A 20722-nucleotide genomic window follows, 5' to 3' on the forward strand; every position below is an offset into this window, starting at 1 on the left:
GTTCTTTACTGAGCTTCTTTTGTGGTGTATTTGTCATCATTTTTGACTCCAAATCTGAATGTTATTCAAATTCAATGATCAGAGTAAATCTTGTTAATACGAATGTTAACAAGTTCTACCTTGAGATTCTATTTTCTTGCAGGCATTTACTAGGAAAAAAGAAATACACTAGAATTTCATGAACAACTATACATAACCAGACAAAGGCTGATGAAAACCAATGTGCAAAAGAAATAAATGGTGAAAATAAAAACTTGGTATATTCTTATGCACTCCAATGCTTAAAGGTTCAAGGGTCAAATTTAATGTCATAGAAATGTATACAATATACAACCTATCCTCATTATATGCAGGGGATACGTTCCTCACAGTGGACGCATAATGTGAAATCGCATAATGTGAATAATTACCTAAATGGAGAAAATGGGGATGCGTTCCAGAGGGCTTCCTAAATATGTTTTATCTGTAATTTATTCACATTTTCATACCAATACGACACAAAAGCAGTACTACAAGACAATATTTTTATTATATTTCATCAAATTAAGGTAATATTCAATGTAATAAATCATAGAAAGTTAACATCCTAAGGGGTACAGTACTCAGCAACAGTGGCAGGTGTGTTTGCTCCGGGATATGAGTGGTGGTTGTGGTGTCGGGCAGCTTTACATAGATAAAGTGGATGGTTGTGGTCGTCAGGATCATATCAAGCACAGCAAGGGGTGAAGGAAGACTCACAGAGCTCTTAGAACTGCCAGCAGCAGGAGATGACACCGATTTGAAGAAAGTGGTGAGGGTTGTTTGCTTGGCAGCATTTTGTTTTTTAGCGTAAATTTGCTTGTAGGGAAGAAGGGTTGATGGCAGGGAACGACTGAAATGCTGACTCCATTCTAAACTTGGGTCCATGTCCATCGCCATTTGTGCCAAGTGTTCCAACTTCCACCATTCCCTCACTGTTGGTAAACCCGTGATTTTCAAAATCGTCTGTTGCTTGCAGCATCTGAGAGATAGTTTGCTGTAAAAAAAAAGTACGCCTTGAATGTGGATCACACATTGGTCGAGTGGTTGAATCAGCGATGTTGTGTTAGGCGGCGGGAAATGCACTGTTATGTTTGGATGAATGCTGTCCAAATGTTTAGGATGGGCTGGCGCATTGTCAAGCAACAAAAGAACTTTAAAGGCAAGATTCTATTCCCGGCAGTAGCGTCTCACAGCTGTGTTACCTTCAGCTGATGCCGCGCTGTTTATAATTTCCAACTTTTTTTCAAGTGTTAAAGCGGTTCTCTGCCACTCGGCTGACGGCCCAGGACATGGCATCGGACGCTTAGGAGGCATAGTTAAATATTTCAAGTGCAAAATCATTGCACCGTAGGTAAAACCAACAAAAGTTTAAGGTCGCACATCTACACCTTGCCAAAACCAATGCGAGACTGGCGGGAGTGAGATTGTGAGGCGCGCGCACCTGACTTGTATTGGCGGGAAAGTGGTGCTTCTCATCCCACAGTGAGACTGTGAGGCATGCGCGTGTGACTTGTATTGGCGGGAAAGCAGTGCTCCTCGCATAACTGTGAGTTTTGGATGCATATAAGGAGACATTGGTAGAAATAGGTTCCTTGCATAACTGTGAATCTGCATTTTCTGAAGACGCAGATAACGAAGATAGGGTGTACACCCTGAAATGCTTTTTCTTTGCAATCATCCACGAAAACAGAGAAGTGCCCCCAAAGAATGAATGACAGTTAAACGTGAGAACCTCAAAGTCCCCCCACCCCCCAGCTCCCCTTTCCTGCGCATAAGCGGCAGCGAGCAATGATTCCCCCTCCCCCCACCAAAAAAAATTTAAGTTTCCCGATGACATAATTGTCATTGGCTGATTCAAGGATGGTGACAATTCAGGATATAGGAGGGAGATTGAAAATCTGACTTTGGGATTGAAAATCCACAACAGCCTCTCACTCAATGTCAGCAAGACCAAGATAATTGCTGACTTCAAGAGGAAGAAACCAGAGGTCTATGAGTCAGTCCTCATCAGGGGATCAAAGGTAGAGAGAGTCAACAATTTTAAATTCCTAGGTGTTATCATTTCAAGGGATCAGTCCTGGGTCCACTATGTTAGTGCCATTACGAAGAAAGTTAACTGAGGATCTCCTTACTCAAGGAGAAAAGGGATGCTCCATTGTTTGGAATGCTGGGGAGTTATTACCAAGCCTGAACAATTACACAAGAACAAAACACAGGAATTCACGTAGTTCTTCACAATCACAAATGTCCACAAATACATTCATGACATTGCACAACAAATCAATTCATAACTAACCATTTTCCAGGTGTCAGCGGTCTCCCCCCATCCCCTAAAATGAACACCCCCACTGTGCAGCATGGAGGATGTGCCGCCACAAGTGGGTACCTTTTTAAAGACACCTCACTCATCAGCTGGGTCCCCTCCCTAAAACAGGAAACAATAACAAACAGGGCACATCAACAAATGCCACTGTCCTGAAGTGTGTAAGTCAAAACAAAAGGGTCCATGCTGAGCCTATTAAGCATAGCGCCAGCACTGTCAGACAGGCAGAATGAGAATTGCAGGTGGGTTGGGAGTGAGGGGGAAGAAATTAGTTGTGGCAGACCTACTCTGTCACAGGTGGAAAGTATATTGCTTTATGGCCTGGTACGGAAGCACCAGATCTCATGTACAGAAAAGCCTACAAAATGTAGCAGATACAGCCCAGTCCATTAGGGGTAAAGCCTTCCCCACCATTGAGTACATTTACACTGAGTGTTCTCACAGGAAAGCAGCATACATCATTAAGGATCTCCACCATCCTGACCATGCTCCCTTTTCATTGCTGCCATCAGGAAGAAGGGTTAAGAGTCTCGGGACCTGCGCCACCAGGTTCAGGAACAGTTATTACCCTCAACCATCAGGCTCTTGAACCAGATGGATAACTTCACTCAATTTCACTTGCCCCATCACTGAACTGTTCCCTCAATCAATGCAAGAAGTATCATAGAAAAGGCGGATGAGAACAGGGCATGGATCCACACTGGAATTATGATGATGTAGCCATTAGTGAGACTTTGATGCAGAAGGGTCAGGACTGTCAGCTCAATATTCTGGATGCCGTGTTTTAGAGGTGACAGAATGGGAAGGATTAAAGGAGGAGGGGTGGTATTACTAGGCAGGGAACAGACTGGAGAACTCATGTAGTGAGGTGTTGTGGGTGGACGTGAGAAATAAGAAAGATATGACCATGTTAATGGGACTATATTACAGACCACTTACCAGTCATAGGGATATAGTGGAAAACATTTGTAAAGAGATTGCAGACTGTTGCAAGAAATATAAGGTTGTTATAGCAGGTGATTTTAACTTTCCGCATACTGTGAAAGGACTAGATGGGATAGAGTTTGTCAAATGTGTTCAGGAGTGCCCTTCATTGGTACTTAGAAGTCCCAATGAGAGAGTATGCAAAACGGGATATACTATTAGGGAATGAAACAGGGCAGCTGATGGAAGTTTGTGTAGGGGAATGCAGTGACCAAAATGCCGGTAGTTTCAAAGTAAATTTGCAAAACGATAGGATTACCTATGGACTTAAATTTAAGGACTCTTCATCTCTCTTTTTCCCCACTTTCTTATGATTGCATAATGCTTTTTTTTTTGCACATTGGTGATTGTCTTGTTGGATGTTTCATTGATTCTGTAGTTCCTTGTATATACTGTAATTGCCTGCAAGAAAACGAATCTCATGGTTGTTTATGGTGACATATATGTACTTTGATAATAAATTTACTTTGACCTTTGATTTTTTTGCACAGATGTTGGGATCTGTGGTGGATGCTGCTTTCTTGTGGCAGCACTCCATGTAAATGTACTCAGTGTTGAGGAGTGCTTTGTCTGTGATGGACTGGGTTGTGTTCATTGCTTTCTGTAGCCTCTTCTGTTCCTGTGCATTAGTGTTCCTATACCAGGCCCATGATGCCACCATTTAGGATACTCACCACTGTGCACCTATAGAAAGTTGTCAAAGTTTTTGGTGACATGCCGAATATATGCAAACTTCTAAGGATGTAAAGGCACTATTGTGCATTCTTTATGTTGATACTTATCTGCTGGTCCCAGGACAGATCCTCCTGAAATTTTGATGCCAAGGGATTAAAAGCTACAGCTTCTCCACCTCAGTTTCCCTAATGGACCTCTGGGTTCTACCTCCTGTAGTCAATAATCAGCTTTTTGGTATTGTTGAGTCTTCCAGTGATTATTGGAGAAATTCTGAATGGAGCCAAAAGGTATAGAATTGGAAAAAAAAATACTAAAATATGGAATATTGCTCTGATGAAGTAGCTGAGGTTGGGCTTTGAGTTGTCTTAAGCAGGGGAGTGTGACTTGCTTAATTTGCTGAATATAGGCACATATGATAGAAACGTAAGGTAAGCATTGTTCCCAGTGTGATCAGAACATATTGGCAGTAAAGAGACGCTTTCCTCTGTCATAAGTGTTTTATTGCAGTGTTTTGATTTCATAAACTTAGAACTCCACTGATATTTTTGTAAAATTGATTAGTTTTAATCTACAAGACATTGACAGAGTCCGTAATCTAGTGGCCGAAAAGGTTATGTTAACTTTATCCTTGCACTGCTCATCATACTTTTCATGTCACCTTGCATAAAATATTTGGAAAAACATCCTTTTAAAGAAAGAGATTGCCCTAAAAAGTGATTGTGAGGAATCAACGACGATCCTTTTCAGCTATATGCTCACTTGATTATTACTACCTGACATCAAATTTACGGACTCTTATATTTCATAGATTTGTCTGTTTGGATAACTTTCCCTAAGAGAGTCTTTGATCTGTGTGACACAATGGCATGGCAATACCACTAAGAATTAGTGATATTTTGAATATTAAGCAACGTCATGATAAAAAATATGACTATATTTCTTTGATTTTAGTCATTTAAAATGTTTTGGGAATTTATAACATTTTCTAGGCTATGTTTAAATGTCAGTTATTGCTAAATGATGAATGGTTAAATTCTAGGTAAGTCTAAGCCATTGATATTCATCTTGTATATTTCATCTAAAATCTGTATTGAGTTATAATTCAATGTGTGCTTTAGGATTGAAATGAAATAAAGAATTGTGTGCTTAAACATTCTTTTTTAATGCTTTGATCGTAGAGAGAAATACAATATAATGTTTGGAGGTCAGCCAAGCAAATGAATGTAGAAAGCATTCAGGAGCCCAGAAGCAGGTCTTGTATTTGTAATCTGGTATAACTGTATCAATTGGGAAGTGAATGCTTCTTGTTATAGAAGGAGAATGCCACTGAACCAATATTGAAAACAGTACTTATTCTCAGCAGAGTGATTTAGAAAATGTGAGGTTATAGGTGTGAATTATTGATAGCTTCTGAATTTCAGGTCAAAAATAGTTGTGAAAGAATGTACAGTATCAAGATTGGAACTGGTTTGTTGTTTGTACCAAGATACAGTGAATAGCTTGTCTTGCATTCTGTTCATACAGATCCAGTCATTGCACAGTGCTTGAGGTAGAACAAGGTAAAATATTAACAATACAGAAGAAAATGAAACAGCTACAGAGAAAGTGCAGGTAAACAATAAGGTTCAAGATTATAACAAGGTACATTGAGGTTAAGAGACCTATTTATCATACTAGGGAACTATTTAATAGTCTTTAAACGGTGGGGTGGAAGCAGTCCTCGAGCCTGGTGGTACATGCTTTCAGGCTTTTGAATCTTCTACCCAACAGAAGAGAGGAAAAGAGAGAATGTCCAGGGTGGGCTAGGTCTTTGATTATTCTGGTTGTTCTAATGATGCGGCAAAGTATAGATGGGAGTCCAAGAAGGGGAGGCTTCAGTTTTATTTATGCAAGAGCTTTGTGAATCTTCTCGTCCTGTACTTTAAACATTTCCTATCTGCTTTAAAATGTTGCATTTAGCATGATTTTGCAAGATTCTGAAAGTAGTGAATGTTGTGGGCTACTTTTCCTTTGGCAGATTATTTCCCAGAAAACAAACTCCACGCACATTTTTCTAGCTTGATCATTAGATGCTAATTTCAATGTCATCATTTAACATTATTAAAGTTTTATTCTTACTAAACCTTCCCTGCCATATAAATTTTCTATATAATAAGTTCTGCATGGATCACTACAGCATACTGCTGGATACAATTTTGATACTTGAGAAAACAGCAAGTGATTGACGTATCTGCTTGTCAATCACTAATCATGAGAATGTAATTGTAACAATGAGTTATAGGGCTCATAATTTCATTTCTAGTTTTGGATATTATCTTCTGTTATTAGGAAAATATTTTGTGTATATTGATGGCCTCGTGTTAACACACTCCAAATGACAATTTTAAATGTATTCATTAAATTTGGTTGAACCTCACTTGCTAATTTAAAATCATTTTGTTGACCAGCAGCACACTTTCCAAATGTACAACATAATGCTTTGGCATGGTACACTCAGTATATTGTGGGAAAGCAGAAATTACCAACCTGATTGTTTTTCATTAAATCTGAAACATTGTGGACTTTTGAAGGTAATCTTCCTGTCATTTCCCATTTCGCTTCAGTCCTTTCCTACAGTTTTAATTTGCTTTTTTCTCACTGCAATCTACCTACTTGTGGTTCACTTTTTTTGGCCTATGTTCAGACTTTTGTGGCATGACTATGGTAAGTCATTGCAAGATGAAGTAGAAAAAGTGTTTTTTTCTATTTCAGTATGCTGTGAGTTTTTTGTTTTTAGAAGCATTTATTTGCCTTTCCTTGGGAACCAGTAGTTTTTGTACAGTTCTCCAATGTTAATGTGCAAAGCAAATCAATAATTTATGGTAAATACCAAGATTCACTTGTTAAAACTGCATAGAGATGCTTTAATTTGCATTTCTTTGGCATTGACCTTATCAATTCTGATCATCAATGATTCTGTACTTGGCCTAGTGGATTAACTTATGTAGATTCCAAATCGCTGTCTCTTTCACTCACTATTTGTGTAATATAGGTTTACTTTTCCTTTACTGTGACTGCCTTTATCCCCTGTCTGTCCAATTATTAGTATTGGGACAGACAAAGTATGTATGCAGTTTGATCAGCAATGCCAATGAACGCCAATTTTTCAGTAAAGAAATTGGCTTTACTTGGGGTGCCTGTACCAGGTCCAAAAAAAACCCTATTTTTAACACGTATGCTTTAAGTATTGTATCCAGTAATGAGTACTTGGACTTTAAAACACTGGTGGAAATTGCTTTCAACAATATTTCTAATATTATATTCCTTCTCTCAACATTCTCTTGATTTTAAGTTGACACTGATTTAATCACTGAATTGCCAATTGTGAAAATGTTTATTTGTCAAATCAGATTACTTAATTATTTTGAACTTCTATATTACATGAGCTCAAAACTTTATTCAAATTAAAAGAGCTCTTCCTGTCATCTTTTACATCTGAAGTATTTTATCATACCAATGAATTGCTTCTATACTGATCATATGGCTTTGTCATCTTGCTGCCCAAAACTAGACAAGCAGCAATCTTTAATTCGGGAATCAAAATCAGAAAGTACAACAGTGAGTCAGTAAGTCAGTTGGCACTTGTGAAAGGAGAAATAGATTAGCATTTCAAGCCAAAGACCCTTTTTCAGAAACAGGAGAGGAAAAATGCAAGTCAGTTTTCAGTTCAGTTGAAAACTAATTTGGCTTCAGTTAACTAGTCCCGGTAAGGCTATAATTCACTTTCCACCAGATACTGCTTGAAGTGCTCTTTGTTTACAGAACCTTGTATGTTTTATTTCAGATTTCCAACAGTTAATTTAAGAATTGTACAGTAGTGGAGGATATTTCTGGGTATATTTAAACAATGATGAATGTATATACATTTGGAAATATTGAAATTTGCTACATCACAAAGAATTTGGTGTTTTCCCTTTTGAACAGTTAAAAGTGCAAAAGAGCAGTAAAAATATAGCTTAGCAATTTTATTTTGTCCAAATGGCTTGATAAGTTCATTGTGTCTATTAGGAAGTAAATGAAAGAAATAAAGCAAGGACCTCCAGATCAATCAGTGAACAGATGAGAAAATGGACAAGAAAGTTCCCAGGTGTGATCTGTTGTGTGTTCAAATTTAGATGACCTCAAGTGGATAACTGGTAGAGGCACTACATTTGGTTTTTCTGTCCTTAACTAGATATGATATCCAGCCTTGGTTCCTTCATTTCTTATCTGTGTGGGACAGAGTTCCTTTGGAACCTCCAACCAATTGAGCAAGGAATTTGAGGGAAGGGGGGAAGTAAATTGTTGTTAACAATTATAACTGAATTAACAGCAACCAAATTTTTAATTATCTCCTTTTAAAACAAGTAGTATTCATTGATTATTCTTATGTTAAGTGGCATTGTTTATGTGGCTATATTTCTAACATTGTTCAGAAATTTGTTAACCTATGCTTATCAATATACCAGATCTTCATTTTTGCTTTCAGTGAAATTGTTTGAAGTTATTGAAACGGAAAAGACTCTCTATTTAGTGATGGAATATGCAAGTGGAGGTAGGTAATACTGTTCAATCTTATTTTGATGAAGATATATTTTTCTGACTTCACTAAGGAAGCTTTGATTATTTTGTTAGCTATATTGTGTAATTCTCTACAAGTAATACTGAGAATAATCTTTGACCCATCTTCAGCTGGTTTTGTTGTGCTGGATATGTTGATCGTAACACGAAAAAAAATCCTTTCTTGTTGAATAGTGGCACATGATTTTTAACATAACCCTAACAATTGGGATAAGAGTTTTTGAAAGCTTCATCTGAAGAGCTTTTTCTATATCTTTGTAGAACCCCTCATCTCTACTGCAGCTTTGAATTGAATTGTGAATGCTAGATGTAACATTTGCTTGAATCAATAATTGGTTAAGTAAGAGCAACGACTGTATAGTTGGCCAAAGTGAGCCATAGTTGTGCTAAATTAATATGAACTGATAGAAGCTAGGTTTTGCTAAAGTTTGCTCATGAATTATGAGGGGCAGTAGACACTAGAATACTACAGCACAGTACAGGCCCTTTGGCCCTCGATGTTGTGCTGACCCATATATTCCTTAAAAAAAAAACACACTAAACCCACAATACCCCGAAACCCTCTATTTTTCTTTCATCCATGTGCCTGTTCAAGAGGCTCTTAAATACCCTCCACCACCATCCCTGGCAAGTCATTCCAGGCACCCACAGCCCTCTGTGTAAAAAACGTACCCCTGCTGTCTCCCCTAAACTTCCCTCCCTTAACTTTGTACATATGCCCGCTGGTGTTTGCTATTCGTGCCCTGGGAAACAGGTACTGGCTATCCACCCTATCTATGCCTCTCATAATCTTGTAGACCTCTATCAAGTACCCTCTCATCCTTCTATGCTCCAAAGAAAAAAGTCCCACCTCTGCTAACCTTGCCTCATAAGACTTGTTTCCCAATCTAGGCAACATCCTGGTAAACCACCTCTGCACCCTCTCCATAGCTTCCACATCCTTCCTATAATGAGGTGACCAGAACTGAAAACAATACTCTAAGTGTGGTCTCACCAGAGATTTGTAGAGTTGCAACATGACCTCTCTACTCTTGAACTCAGTCCCCCTATTAATGAAGCCTAGAATCCCATAGGCCTTCTTAACTACCCTATCAACCTGTGCAGCAACCTTGAGGGATGTATGGATTTGAACCCCAAGGTCCCTCTGTTCATTCACACTCTGAAGTAACCGACCATTAACTCTGTGCTCAGCCTTCTGGTTTGATCTTCCAAAATGCATCACCTCACACTTATCCGGATTGAACTCCATCTGCCACTTTTCTGCCCAACTCTGCATCCTGTCTATATGCTCTTGTAACTTTCGACAGCCTACAGCTCCATCCACAACTCCTCCAATCTTCATGTCGTCCGCAAACTTACTCACCATCCTTCCGCCTCTTCATCCAGGCCATTTATAAAAATCACAAAGAGCCCGGGTCCTGGGACAGATCCTTGCGGCACTCCACTAGTCACCGACCTCCAGGCAGAACACTTTCCTTCCACTACTACCCTCTGCTTTCTTCCTTTAAGCCAATTTTTTATCCAAACAGCTAAGGTTCCACTGATCCCATGCCCCATGACTTTCTGGATGAGGCTCGTGGGGGACCTTGTCAAATGCCTTGCTAAAATCCATGTAGACCACATCTACCGCCCTACCCTCATCAATTTCTTTTGTTACCTCTTCAAGAAACTCAATTAGGCTCGTGAGGCACGACCTTCCCTTCACAAAACCATGTTGACTATCCTTGAGTAGACTGTACTTCTCCAAGTGCTTGTAGATCCTATTCTTAAGAATCCTTTCCAATAGTTTGCAGACCACCGACGTAAGACTCACTGGTCTATAGTTCCCAGGATTCTCCCTGTTATCTTTTTTAAACAAGGGAACTACATTTACCATTCTCCAATCCTCCGGCACCTCCCCTGCAGCCAAAGAGGATTCAAAGATCATAGCTACTGCTCCAGCGATCTCTTCTCTCACTTCCCACAGCAACCTGGGATATATCACGTCCGGCCCTGGGGACTTATCAATCTTGATGTTTTTACGAAGATCCAACACTTCTTGTTCCTTAATCTCCATATTGTCCAGCACACAGGCCTGTTCTACTTTGACCTCACCCTGATCAAGGTCCTTTTCACTTGTGAATACTGAAGCAAAATATTCATTTAGGACCTCCCCAGCCTCCTCTGCCTCCAGGCACATGTTGCCTTCTTTATCCTTTAGCAGCCCCACCTTCATTCTTGTCATCCTTCTGTTCTTCACATACGCATAAAATGCCTTGGGGTTCTCCTTCATCCTGTATGCCAAGGCCTTCTCATGCCCCCTTTGAGCTCTCCTAAGTCCTTTGGACTGATGTGTGCGTTTTGGTCCCCTAATCTGAGGAAAGACATTCTTGCCATAGAGGGAGTACAAAGAAGGTTCACCAGATTGATTCCTGGGATGGCAGGACTTTCATATGAAGAAAGGCTGGATCGACTAGGCTTATACTCGCTGGAATTTAGAAGATTGAGGGGGGATCTTATTGAAACTTATAAAATTCTAAAGGGATTGGACAGGCTAGATGCAGGAAGATTGTTCCCAATGTTGGGGAAGTCCAGAACGAAGGGTCACAGTTTAAGGATAAAGGGGAAGCCTTTTAGGACCGACATGAAAAACTTCTTCACACAGAGAGTGGTGAATCTGTGGAATTCTCTGCCACAGGAAACAGTTGAGGCCAGTTCATTGGCTATATTTAAGAGGGAGTTAGATATGGCTCTTGTGGCTAAAGGGATCAGGGGGTATGGAGAGAAAGCAGGTACGGGGTCTGAGTTGGATGATCAGCCATGATCATACTGAATGGCGGTGCAAGCTCGAAGGGCCGAATAGCCTACGCCTGCACCTATTTCCTATTTATCTAAAGCTTCTTCCTGGCTACCCTATATTTCTCATGAGTCCTTCCTGCTTCCTGCTTCTTATATCTAACATGTGCTTCCTTCTTCCTCCTGACGAGTTGCCTCACGTGTTTCGTCAGCTCCCTTTTCCTACCATTTTTTCTTTGTCTCAGTGGGACAAACCTATCCTGAACCCAGCACAGGTGGTCCCTAAACTTCCTCCACATTACTTCTGTGCTTTCACCCTTAAACATCTGTTTCCAATTTACTCTCGCTAGTTCCTGCCTCATCCCTTCATAGTTAGCCCTTCCCCAGTTAAGCACTTTCCTATTTTGTCTGTTTTTATCCTTTTCCATAGCTATGCTGAAGCTAAGGGGGTTGTGGTCACTCTCACCAAAATGCTCCCCCACCAAGAGGTCTGCCACCTGATCAGGTTCATTATGCAGAACTAGATCCAGTATGGTCTCTCCTCTCGTTGGCTGGTCCACATACTGTGTCAGGAATCCTTCTTGAACACTCCTGACAATTTCAGCCCCATCTATCTCCCTTGCAGTCAGGAGGTGCCAGTCAATATGAGGGAAGTTGAAATCACCCATAACTACAACCCTGTATTTCCTGCACTATTCTAAAATCTGCCTGCTTATCCGCTCCTCGGTGTCCCGAGGGCTATTTGGGGGCCTATGGACTACTCCCAGCACAGTGACTGATCCCTTCCTATTTCTGACTTCCACCCACACCGACTCAGTGGACACTCCCTCTGCAGCGCCCCCCCTTTCTCTAGCTGTGATACTATCCCTGACCAGTAATGCTACTTCCCCCCACCCCCACCTCCCATCCCATTCCTTTTAAAACACCTATTAGATTATTAGATTGAATAGGAACATTCAATCATAACTCTGAACTATAAAATATTAAAAATATAAAAGGAAAATTGGTTTTGATCAGAATTTTTGGGTGTTTGAAATTTAGTAACTGAAAGGTGATAGAGGCAGAGACTCGTTGCATTACAAAAAATCTTGAGTGAGTAATACGTGATGAAAAGTTGATTAGGTTGCGTGCTTTTTGTGAGACCAATGAAATTTAAATTAACTTGATGCATTATTTATTTGAAATATTGACATATGTATGGAGTTAAGTTAGAAGTTTTAAGATAATAGTACATTACATAAAATATTTTCCCACTGAATATTTTTTAAATTAACACTCATTTTTTTCAGGACTGGAGTGTTTGTTCAATAATGCAAACTAGTTAAACTCATTTACACTTCAAGGCTTGAAATTTTTGATGATTTTTTACAATGATTATAAAACAATGAGAAAATGTGAATAAAATAAGCTTCATTCATTTTAAATCATTAATTCTGTTACGATTTTATCTGTAAATTTTTCAACGAAGCCCCATGTGTGGATCTCCAGATAGCTGGATCTCATTGTCAGCATTTTCTAGATTTGTGTTAAGCCATATGTGTATATTCTAGAAGGTTCTGACAATTTTGCTGTAATGGCAACAAATGTCATCATACAACCATAAAATTCATTTTTATTTTTATTTATTTAGAGATACTGTGCTGCCTCAGCAACCCCTGACACCCTGCCCTACCCCTAACCTAAATGGGACAATTTATTATCACTAATTATCTGCTAACTGGTACATCTTTGGACTGTGGGAGAAAACCCATGCATTCCATGACAGACATCTTGAATGTTACACTGAAAATGAAGATTTGTAGAATGCAATCGTCAACAGCATGGTATGAAGGCAGTCCATTCTCTGCACTAGGTGTCTGTACAGAGACCCTTTACAGAGGATGCCGGAATTGAATGTTAACCACTATGCTACCTTGGTGTCCTATTTGTGTGAACTAGAGATCTGAAAATAAAATGGATGCAAATTTTTGGTACAGTGGATTCCAGTTAATTGGTGCATCGGTTAATCAGGGCAACGTTTATTTGGGACAACCGTTAAATGACAAAAACGAATTGAGAAAATAGACAGGATGCCCTTCGTTTATTTAGGACTCTATGCTGTTTAATTGAGGCAAGAGACTTGCCGAGCAGTTTCTAACTAGTGTTCTGTGCACTTGCATAGTTGTTAGATTGAACACTGTGCTTTGATCAAACAGTTTTAAATAGTGTCATTTGTGTGTAGTTCTGTTCAAAAAGCAGCGATTTTTGTCACTGATAGTTGGCAAGAAATAAGCAATGAGACAATTCTGAACTGTTTTGGTCAATGCGATTTCAAGCTTTCAGGCTTGGAGATGCCAGCAATAACCAGGAGCGAAAATGAAACAATTTCATTACTTCGAGCTATGAACTACAAAGAATTTGAACGATTTTGAGGAATCTTGAATGTTACACTGAAAATGAAGATTTGGAGGATGCATTCGTGGACAGCATTGTATGAAGGCAGTCCATTATCTGCACTAGGCGTCTGCGCTGATTTTGATAATTTACAGCCAAAAGAACACGACATGGATAATTCCTCTGTCAATAAGTATTAGGAGCTATTAGCTTTATAGTAATGCAGTGGTATTGGCAGAGTTCGAGTTTGTTCTGTTTTTCATTTAAATACATAGATTGTTACTCAGTTTGTGTTTTTTTAAATACCTTTTTAACTATTTCCATGAAACTTAAGCTAATTGGGGCAGCAGCTTAATTGGACCAAATTTACTGGTCCCAATGTGTCCCAATTAGCTGAAATCTACTGTATTCAGACATTTTTAGCATGGTAAGGATTTTATTGCCTCTGTTTAGTTGTCCTTGAGCTGCTTTTTTTTAACCACTTGCAGTCCATGGAGTGAATGTACTCAGGTTGTACTCTATCCTTGGGTTTCATTACTATACCATCTACTCTATATTAGGAATGCAAATGATGTAAGAGTTTTCTTTAATACGCTGAAAGTCAGTTTAATAATTTCATTTCACACAGTTGAGTGTTGCTTTATTTCAATGTGATTTAGTCTTGTTAATTGCAATCACCAGAGAATCGAGTTCCACCCCCAGAACAGATCCAGCCTTTCTGACTAGCTTATCGACCTTCTTGTTGTCAGTTGCTCTCACCCTGCTGCCCCAGCAGACTACAGCATAGAATAGAATGCTGGCACCACTGAGTCGTAGAACATCTGTAGTATAGTAATGGAGATGTTGAATTATCAGAGCCGCTTCAGGAAGTGCAGTTGGCTCTGTCCCTTCTTGTACAGAGCCCCTGTATTTTAAGTCCAGTCCAGTTTATTTTCCAGGTGAGTTCCCAGGTACTTATAGCCTTGGACAACTTCTACATCTTTTCCCTTGATGGAGATGGGAATGCAGGGTGGTTTCACCTTCCTGAAGTCCACCACCAACTCCTTTGTCCTAGTGATGTTGAGCTGCAGGTGCTTCAGCCTACACCACTCAACAAAGTTGCCCACCACTCTTCTGTACTCAGCCTCTTGATCTCGGCTAATACAATCCACAACTGTTAAATCATCCAAAAGCTTCTGCAAATGGCAGGACTCCGAGTTGTATTTGAAGTTGGAGGAGTAGACAGTCCCCTGTGCTACTAAACAGTATCTAACACACGGCTCTGCAATCTCACATATTGTGGCCATCTGAACAGGTGGTCTGTAATCCAGGACACTAATGGAGCATCCATCTGCACTTCCATGAGCTTACTCCCTTGTAAAGCAGGTCGTATGGTGTTAAAAGCACTGAAGAAGTCAAAGAACATGATTCTCCCAGTGCTGCCTGGCTCATGTAGATGGGTGTAAGCCTGTTGAAGCAGGAAGATAATGGTGTCCTCAATACCAGTATGTGGCTCATAAGCAAACTGCAGGGGGTCTGGTGATGGATTTACAATGTTAATTGCTACAGTGGTCTTTTACACATCTTAATTAGCAAAATGTAGATATATTTGATGTTTTTAATAAAAAATTTTAATTGAAGATTTCTTTTTACAGGAGAGGTATTTGATTACTTGGTAGCTCATGGAAGAATGAAGGAAAAGGAGGCTAGAGCTAAATTTAGACAGGTATGCATACCTGTATATTTTGGTTGTTGCTGTACTAATTCAGCTAATTCTTAAATTTTAAATATATTTGACTAATAAAGCAAATATGGGGGCTATGCACTTAAAAACTATAAGCAACTTGCTAGTTATCAGTTTATTAAAATCGTGGTCAGTAGCTTAGTTTTGTATATTCATGACAGGAGAATTGGGTTATACATACAATATTATCACAGTATATTATTTATTCAGTGAGAGATGCAAAGGCAAATGTTAAGTTCTAGTAGGAAACTTAAGCTGATTTCTATTTATTTCATTCATGACAATACTGGAATGAAAGGTAATTTCCTTCCTTAGAAAAGGAATTCTTAATACAGATTGGGTATCCCTTATCCGAAATTCCAAAATCCCAAAAACCTCCAAAATCTGAAAATTTTTTGGGCACTAACATGATGTCACAAATGGATAATCCTACAAGGTGCTGGGGAAGATTCCCAGATGATGTGTAGGTCTCTGCGTACTACAGACAGTTCTGGGATGTGACCTCACATATATAATGAATAGAAGCTAAAGAAACATAGAAAAACACTGCATAAAGTGAAAAATGAAGATCTCGATTGTGTATTGAAAAAGTTGATTCGTCAGTGTTGCAGTGAACATATATGCCACTTATTGGTGCACAGATCATGAAGCAAGTAAAGATTTATCATGACAAACTGAAAATTGAAGACAATTGTGAATATTCAGCTGGCTGGTTGCAGAAATTTAAGAAAAGGCACAGCATTAAATTTTTTAAAGCACTTGCTGATCATGAAGCCCCAGAGAAATTCACTAGTTTGCCAAGATCGTTGCTGATGAAAATCTAACACCAGAACAAGTCAACAATGCTGATTGTTTTTGTACCTTATAAAAGTAAAATACAAATACAGTGTACTGTAATCTTCTAATCAAAATACGATATTGTAGGTGGAGACTGAAAGCCTGCCATTGTTTGTTGTTGTTCAACAGGTTATTCAGGTATTTTCCCTGATATTGCTGTGCTGCTTGTGTTAACCTGCACACATTATATTTTCATTATATTAATGGCATGTATTAATTGTTACTGAAATGTACATATGAGCGATGAACAAGTGGAAGACAAAGATTGCTTACTAGTGATCCCAAGCTATCTCATTATATATTCCAAAATCTAACACCGGAAACACTTTCAGCTCCAAGCATCATGGATAGGGGATACTCAATCTATAGTTTAACAATCTAAAGCATATAATGATTTGTTGACCATAAGGAAGCTCTACAACAGTTGATCATTGAACTACTATCTGTGATATTAGTGGTCCGTAAATTTAATGATATTTGAATGTTCATTGAGCTTAAAAGTTTAAAATTTAATACCAGATTAAAGTGAGGAAATGTATATACATTTCAACACTTGATGATGACATCTGAGAATCCAACCATTTTTTATCTGAAGGGCTGCTAAACAGACTAGAATTATTTTCTTAGTTTATAGAAAAAATAATCTGAACATCCTAGTAATACTAAATCAGTCTAATTTGGCATTCCAGTGAGAACATTCTGATAAAGTATCCAAACATTGGAACATCAGGATCAGTTCAATATACAAATACTTCTTTAAGTACCGACTTTTTCCCAGCAGTTTTATTTCTTTGTGTCAATTATCTAGGCCTGTTCTATTGTTCAGGACTTGGATTTTGTATTGTATCTACCTTCAGACTTGATCACTGGATTTTTTTTAAACCTAGTTTCTCTCGTTAGTCTTTGTTTCTGTCTATGATAGTATATGTAAAATTAAGATTCAATTGTTATGTGCATTTTATTTAATCAGCATTTCTATATCATTGCCATAATTGACATTTTGAATGTAGTACCACCCAATAAATTATGCAGCAGTTTAATCAGAATTAGGTTAATTATTACTGGCATATGACGTGAAATTTGTTAACTTAGCAGCAGCAGTTCAATGCAATACATAATATAGAAGTAAGAAAAAATAAATAAATAAAATAAAAATAATTATAACAGACAAATAAGTAAACCAATTGCAGTATACGTATATTGAGTAGATTAAAAAATGTACAAAAAACAGAAATACTGTATATTTTTTTATAAGTGAGGTAGTGTCCAGGGGTTCAATGTCCATTTAGGAATCAGATGGCAGAGGATTTTTTTTAAGAGTGAAAAGCCAGTATTTCTCTGATGAACCAGATGCTGAAATAAATCAGTATTTTTCAGCATTGAAATGCTCAATATAGGCATTGTTGAGCCTGCTTTTATAGTACCTACTCAGTTGAACATAGAATAGTACAGCACAGTACAGGCCCTTCGGCCCACAATGTTGTGCCAACCCTTAAACCCTGCCTCCCATATAACCCCCACCTTAAATTCCTCCATATACCTGTCTAGTAGTCTCTTAAATTTCACTAGTGTATCTGCCTCCACCACTGACTCAGGCAGTGCATTCCATGCACCAACCACTCTCTGAGTGAAAAACCTTCCTCTAATATCCCCCTTGAATTTCCCACCCCTTACATTAAAGCCATGTCCTCTTGTACTGAGCAGTGGTGCCCTGGGGAAGAGGTGCTGGCTGTCCACTCTATCTATTCCTCTTAATATCTTGTATACCTCTATCATGTCTCCTCTCATCTTCCTCCTCTCCAAAGAGTAAAGCCCTAGCTCCCTTAATCTGTGATCATAATGTATACTCTGTAAACCAGGCAGCATCCTGTTAAGTCTCCTCTGTACCCTTTCCAATGCTTCCACATCCTTCCTATAGTGAGGCGACCAGAACTGGACACTGTACTCCAAGTGTGGAGTTTCATAGAGCTGCATCATTACCTCGCGACTCTTAAACTCTGTCCCTTGACTTATGAAGGCTAACACCCATAAGCTTTCTTAACTACCCTAGCTACCTGTGAGGTAACTTTCAGGGATCTCTGGACATGTACCCCCAGATCCCTTTGCTGCTCCACACTATCAAGTATCCTGCCATTTACTTTGTACTCTGCCTTGGAGTTTGTCCTTCCAAAGAGTACCACCTCACACTTCTCCGGGTTGAACTCCATCTGCCACTTCTCAGCCTACTTCTGCATCCTATCAATGGCTCTGCAATCTTCGACAATCCTCTACACTATCCACAACACCACCAGCCTTTGTGTCATCTGCAAACTCGCCAACCCATCCTTCTATTCCCACATCCAGGTCGTTAATAAAAATCATGAAAAGTAGAGGTCCCAGAACCGATCCTTGTGGGACACCACTAGTCACAAGCCTCCAATCCGAATGTACTCCCTCCACCATGACCCTCTGTTTTCTGCAGGCAAGCCAATTCTGAATCCACCTGGCCAAACATCTCTGGATCCCATGCCTTCTGACTTTCTGAATAAGCCTACTGTGTAGAACCTTGTCAAATGCTTTACTAAAATCCATGTAGATCATATCCACTGCACTACCCTCATCTATATGCCTGGTCACCTCCTCAAAGAACTCTATTCGGCTTGTTAGACATGATCTGCCCTTCACAAAGCCATGCTGACTGTCCCTGATCAGACCATGATTCTCTAAATGCCCATAGCTCCTATCTCTAAGAATCTTTTCCAACAGCTTTCCCACCACAAACATAAGGCTCACTGGTCTATAATTACCCGGACTATCCCTACTACCTTGAGACGGTATAATATTGTAATTTAATTTTCATGCAGTGTGTTTCCACCTAAGAAATTCCCATTGACATTGATTAGTTCATTGGATTTTATTTTGCTTCTCTATGTACCTAAAATTCCTACCAGATTTACTAGATGCAGAATTACATTTCAATTATTCCCTGCATCTGTTTCCTTTAATTTTTCTGTGATATTTTATTCATTGTGCTGAAGATATAAAAATGCATTGAATATATTATGTAATCCTATCAATTCAGAGACTACTTCCTCCCCTCAACCACCAGATTTTTGAATAGCCCATGGACACTACCTTATCATTCCTTTATTGTCATTATTTATTTATTTTGTAATTTGTAGTAATTTTATGTTTTTACCTCAAAACAGCACTTTCATGTCATGTAAGACGTTGGTAATAATCCTGATGTTGATTCTGAAGGCATGTTATTTTGATTAATTGCTGATCAGCAATAAACTTTTCCAAATTCTTTTCTGCTTATTTCTGAGAAATATGACTCTGTATTAATTTTTCTGATTTTGTCCTTTAATAGCTTCAGTTTTCATCTGAGGGAAATAAAGTTAGAAATAAATATTATAAACTCCATTTAGAAAGTAAATATCTAGCACTCTGCATCACCTCTGGGTATAATTATGAAAATATCAGTTTGATTAGATAGGGTACGAAATAATATATATCAACCATAATTGAATAAGATAAGAAAAATGGTTAAAAGCCAGCTGCCAATGTTTTTTTGTTTTTCTTTTGCAATAGATAGTATCAGCAGTACAGTACTGTCATCAAAAGCAGATTGTGCACAGAGATCTTAAAGTAAGTCCCATCATTTTTGTCTTTTACATACAAATTGGTCTGCTTGTTGTCAAGTACTGAGCGAAATATTATTCTTAAATTTTATATTTTATTGCGTAAAAACTTTCAGTCAACCTGTTTTTATTTTCCTCTTCACTTTATATTTAAAAGAGAACAAATTACATGTAGTAACTATTGAAAGATTCAATTTCAACCTTTTCCAAATTGCTTCAGCTGTTTGTAATTTGATATAAAGGTAAATTTTTTGGCCATGACGAAGGAGCAGAATTAGACCATTTGGCTCATGGAATCTGCTTTGCCATTTCATCGTGGCTGATCCATTTTTCACCTCAGCCCCAATTTTCTGCCTTCTCCCTGTAGCCCTTCGTGTCCTGACCAACCAATAAACTTATCAATCTCTGCCTTAAATATACATACAGACTTGGCCTCCACAGCTGCCTGCAGCAAGGAATTCCACGACCCTCTATTCTGAGGCTATGTCCTCTGATCTTAGACTGTTCCGCCATAGGAAACATCCTCTCCACATCCACTCTATTAAGGCCTTTCACCATTTGATAAGTTTCAATGAGGTCACCCCTCAATCTTCTGAATTCCAGTGAATATGGTTTGTTGTATTTTGCATCCATTACCTCCAAATGAATCAACACCCAAGTGGAATCTTTACTTTTAATGTGGGGTGCATATTCTATTTCTAGACAACTCGAAGCCACAACATAAAGCAGCATATACATACTTTGTAAAAATATTCAGCCCCCAAACCTTTGTTCACATAATGAATATTA

General features: G+C 38.8%; 1 protein-coding gene across 7 annotated transcripts in view; it reads left to right on the plus strand.

Annotated features, from left to right (window-relative positions):
- mark3a (MAP/microtubule affinity-regulating kinase 3a) overlaps positions 1 to 20722 on the plus strand; it is a 175370-nt gene that overhangs the window by 76083 nt on the left and 78565 nt on the right. For 6 of the 7 annotated variants that reach the window (XM_063047784.1, XM_063047779.1, XM_063047737.1 and 3 more), the window contains exons 5-7: positions 8511 to 8576; positions 15385 to 15455; positions 19884 to 19940. In XM_063047784.1, coding sequence (XP_062903854.1) covers positions 8511 to 8576; positions 15385 to 15455; positions 19884 to 19940 — 194 coding nt within the window. Of the gene's footprint in view, positions 1 to 5197; positions 5256 to 8490; positions 8577 to 15384; positions 15456 to 19883; positions 19941 to 20722 lie in introns of those variants that run through there. The other variant, XM_063047769.1, reaches the window with a different exon arrangement.

This window comes from Mobula hypostoma, chromosome 1 (genome assembly GCF_963921235.1).
Source record: "Mobula hypostoma chromosome 1, sMobHyp1.1, whole genome shotgun sequence".
Lineage (NCBI taxonomy): Eukaryota > Metazoa > Chordata > Chondrichthyes > Myliobatiformes > Myliobatidae > Mobula > Mobula hypostoma.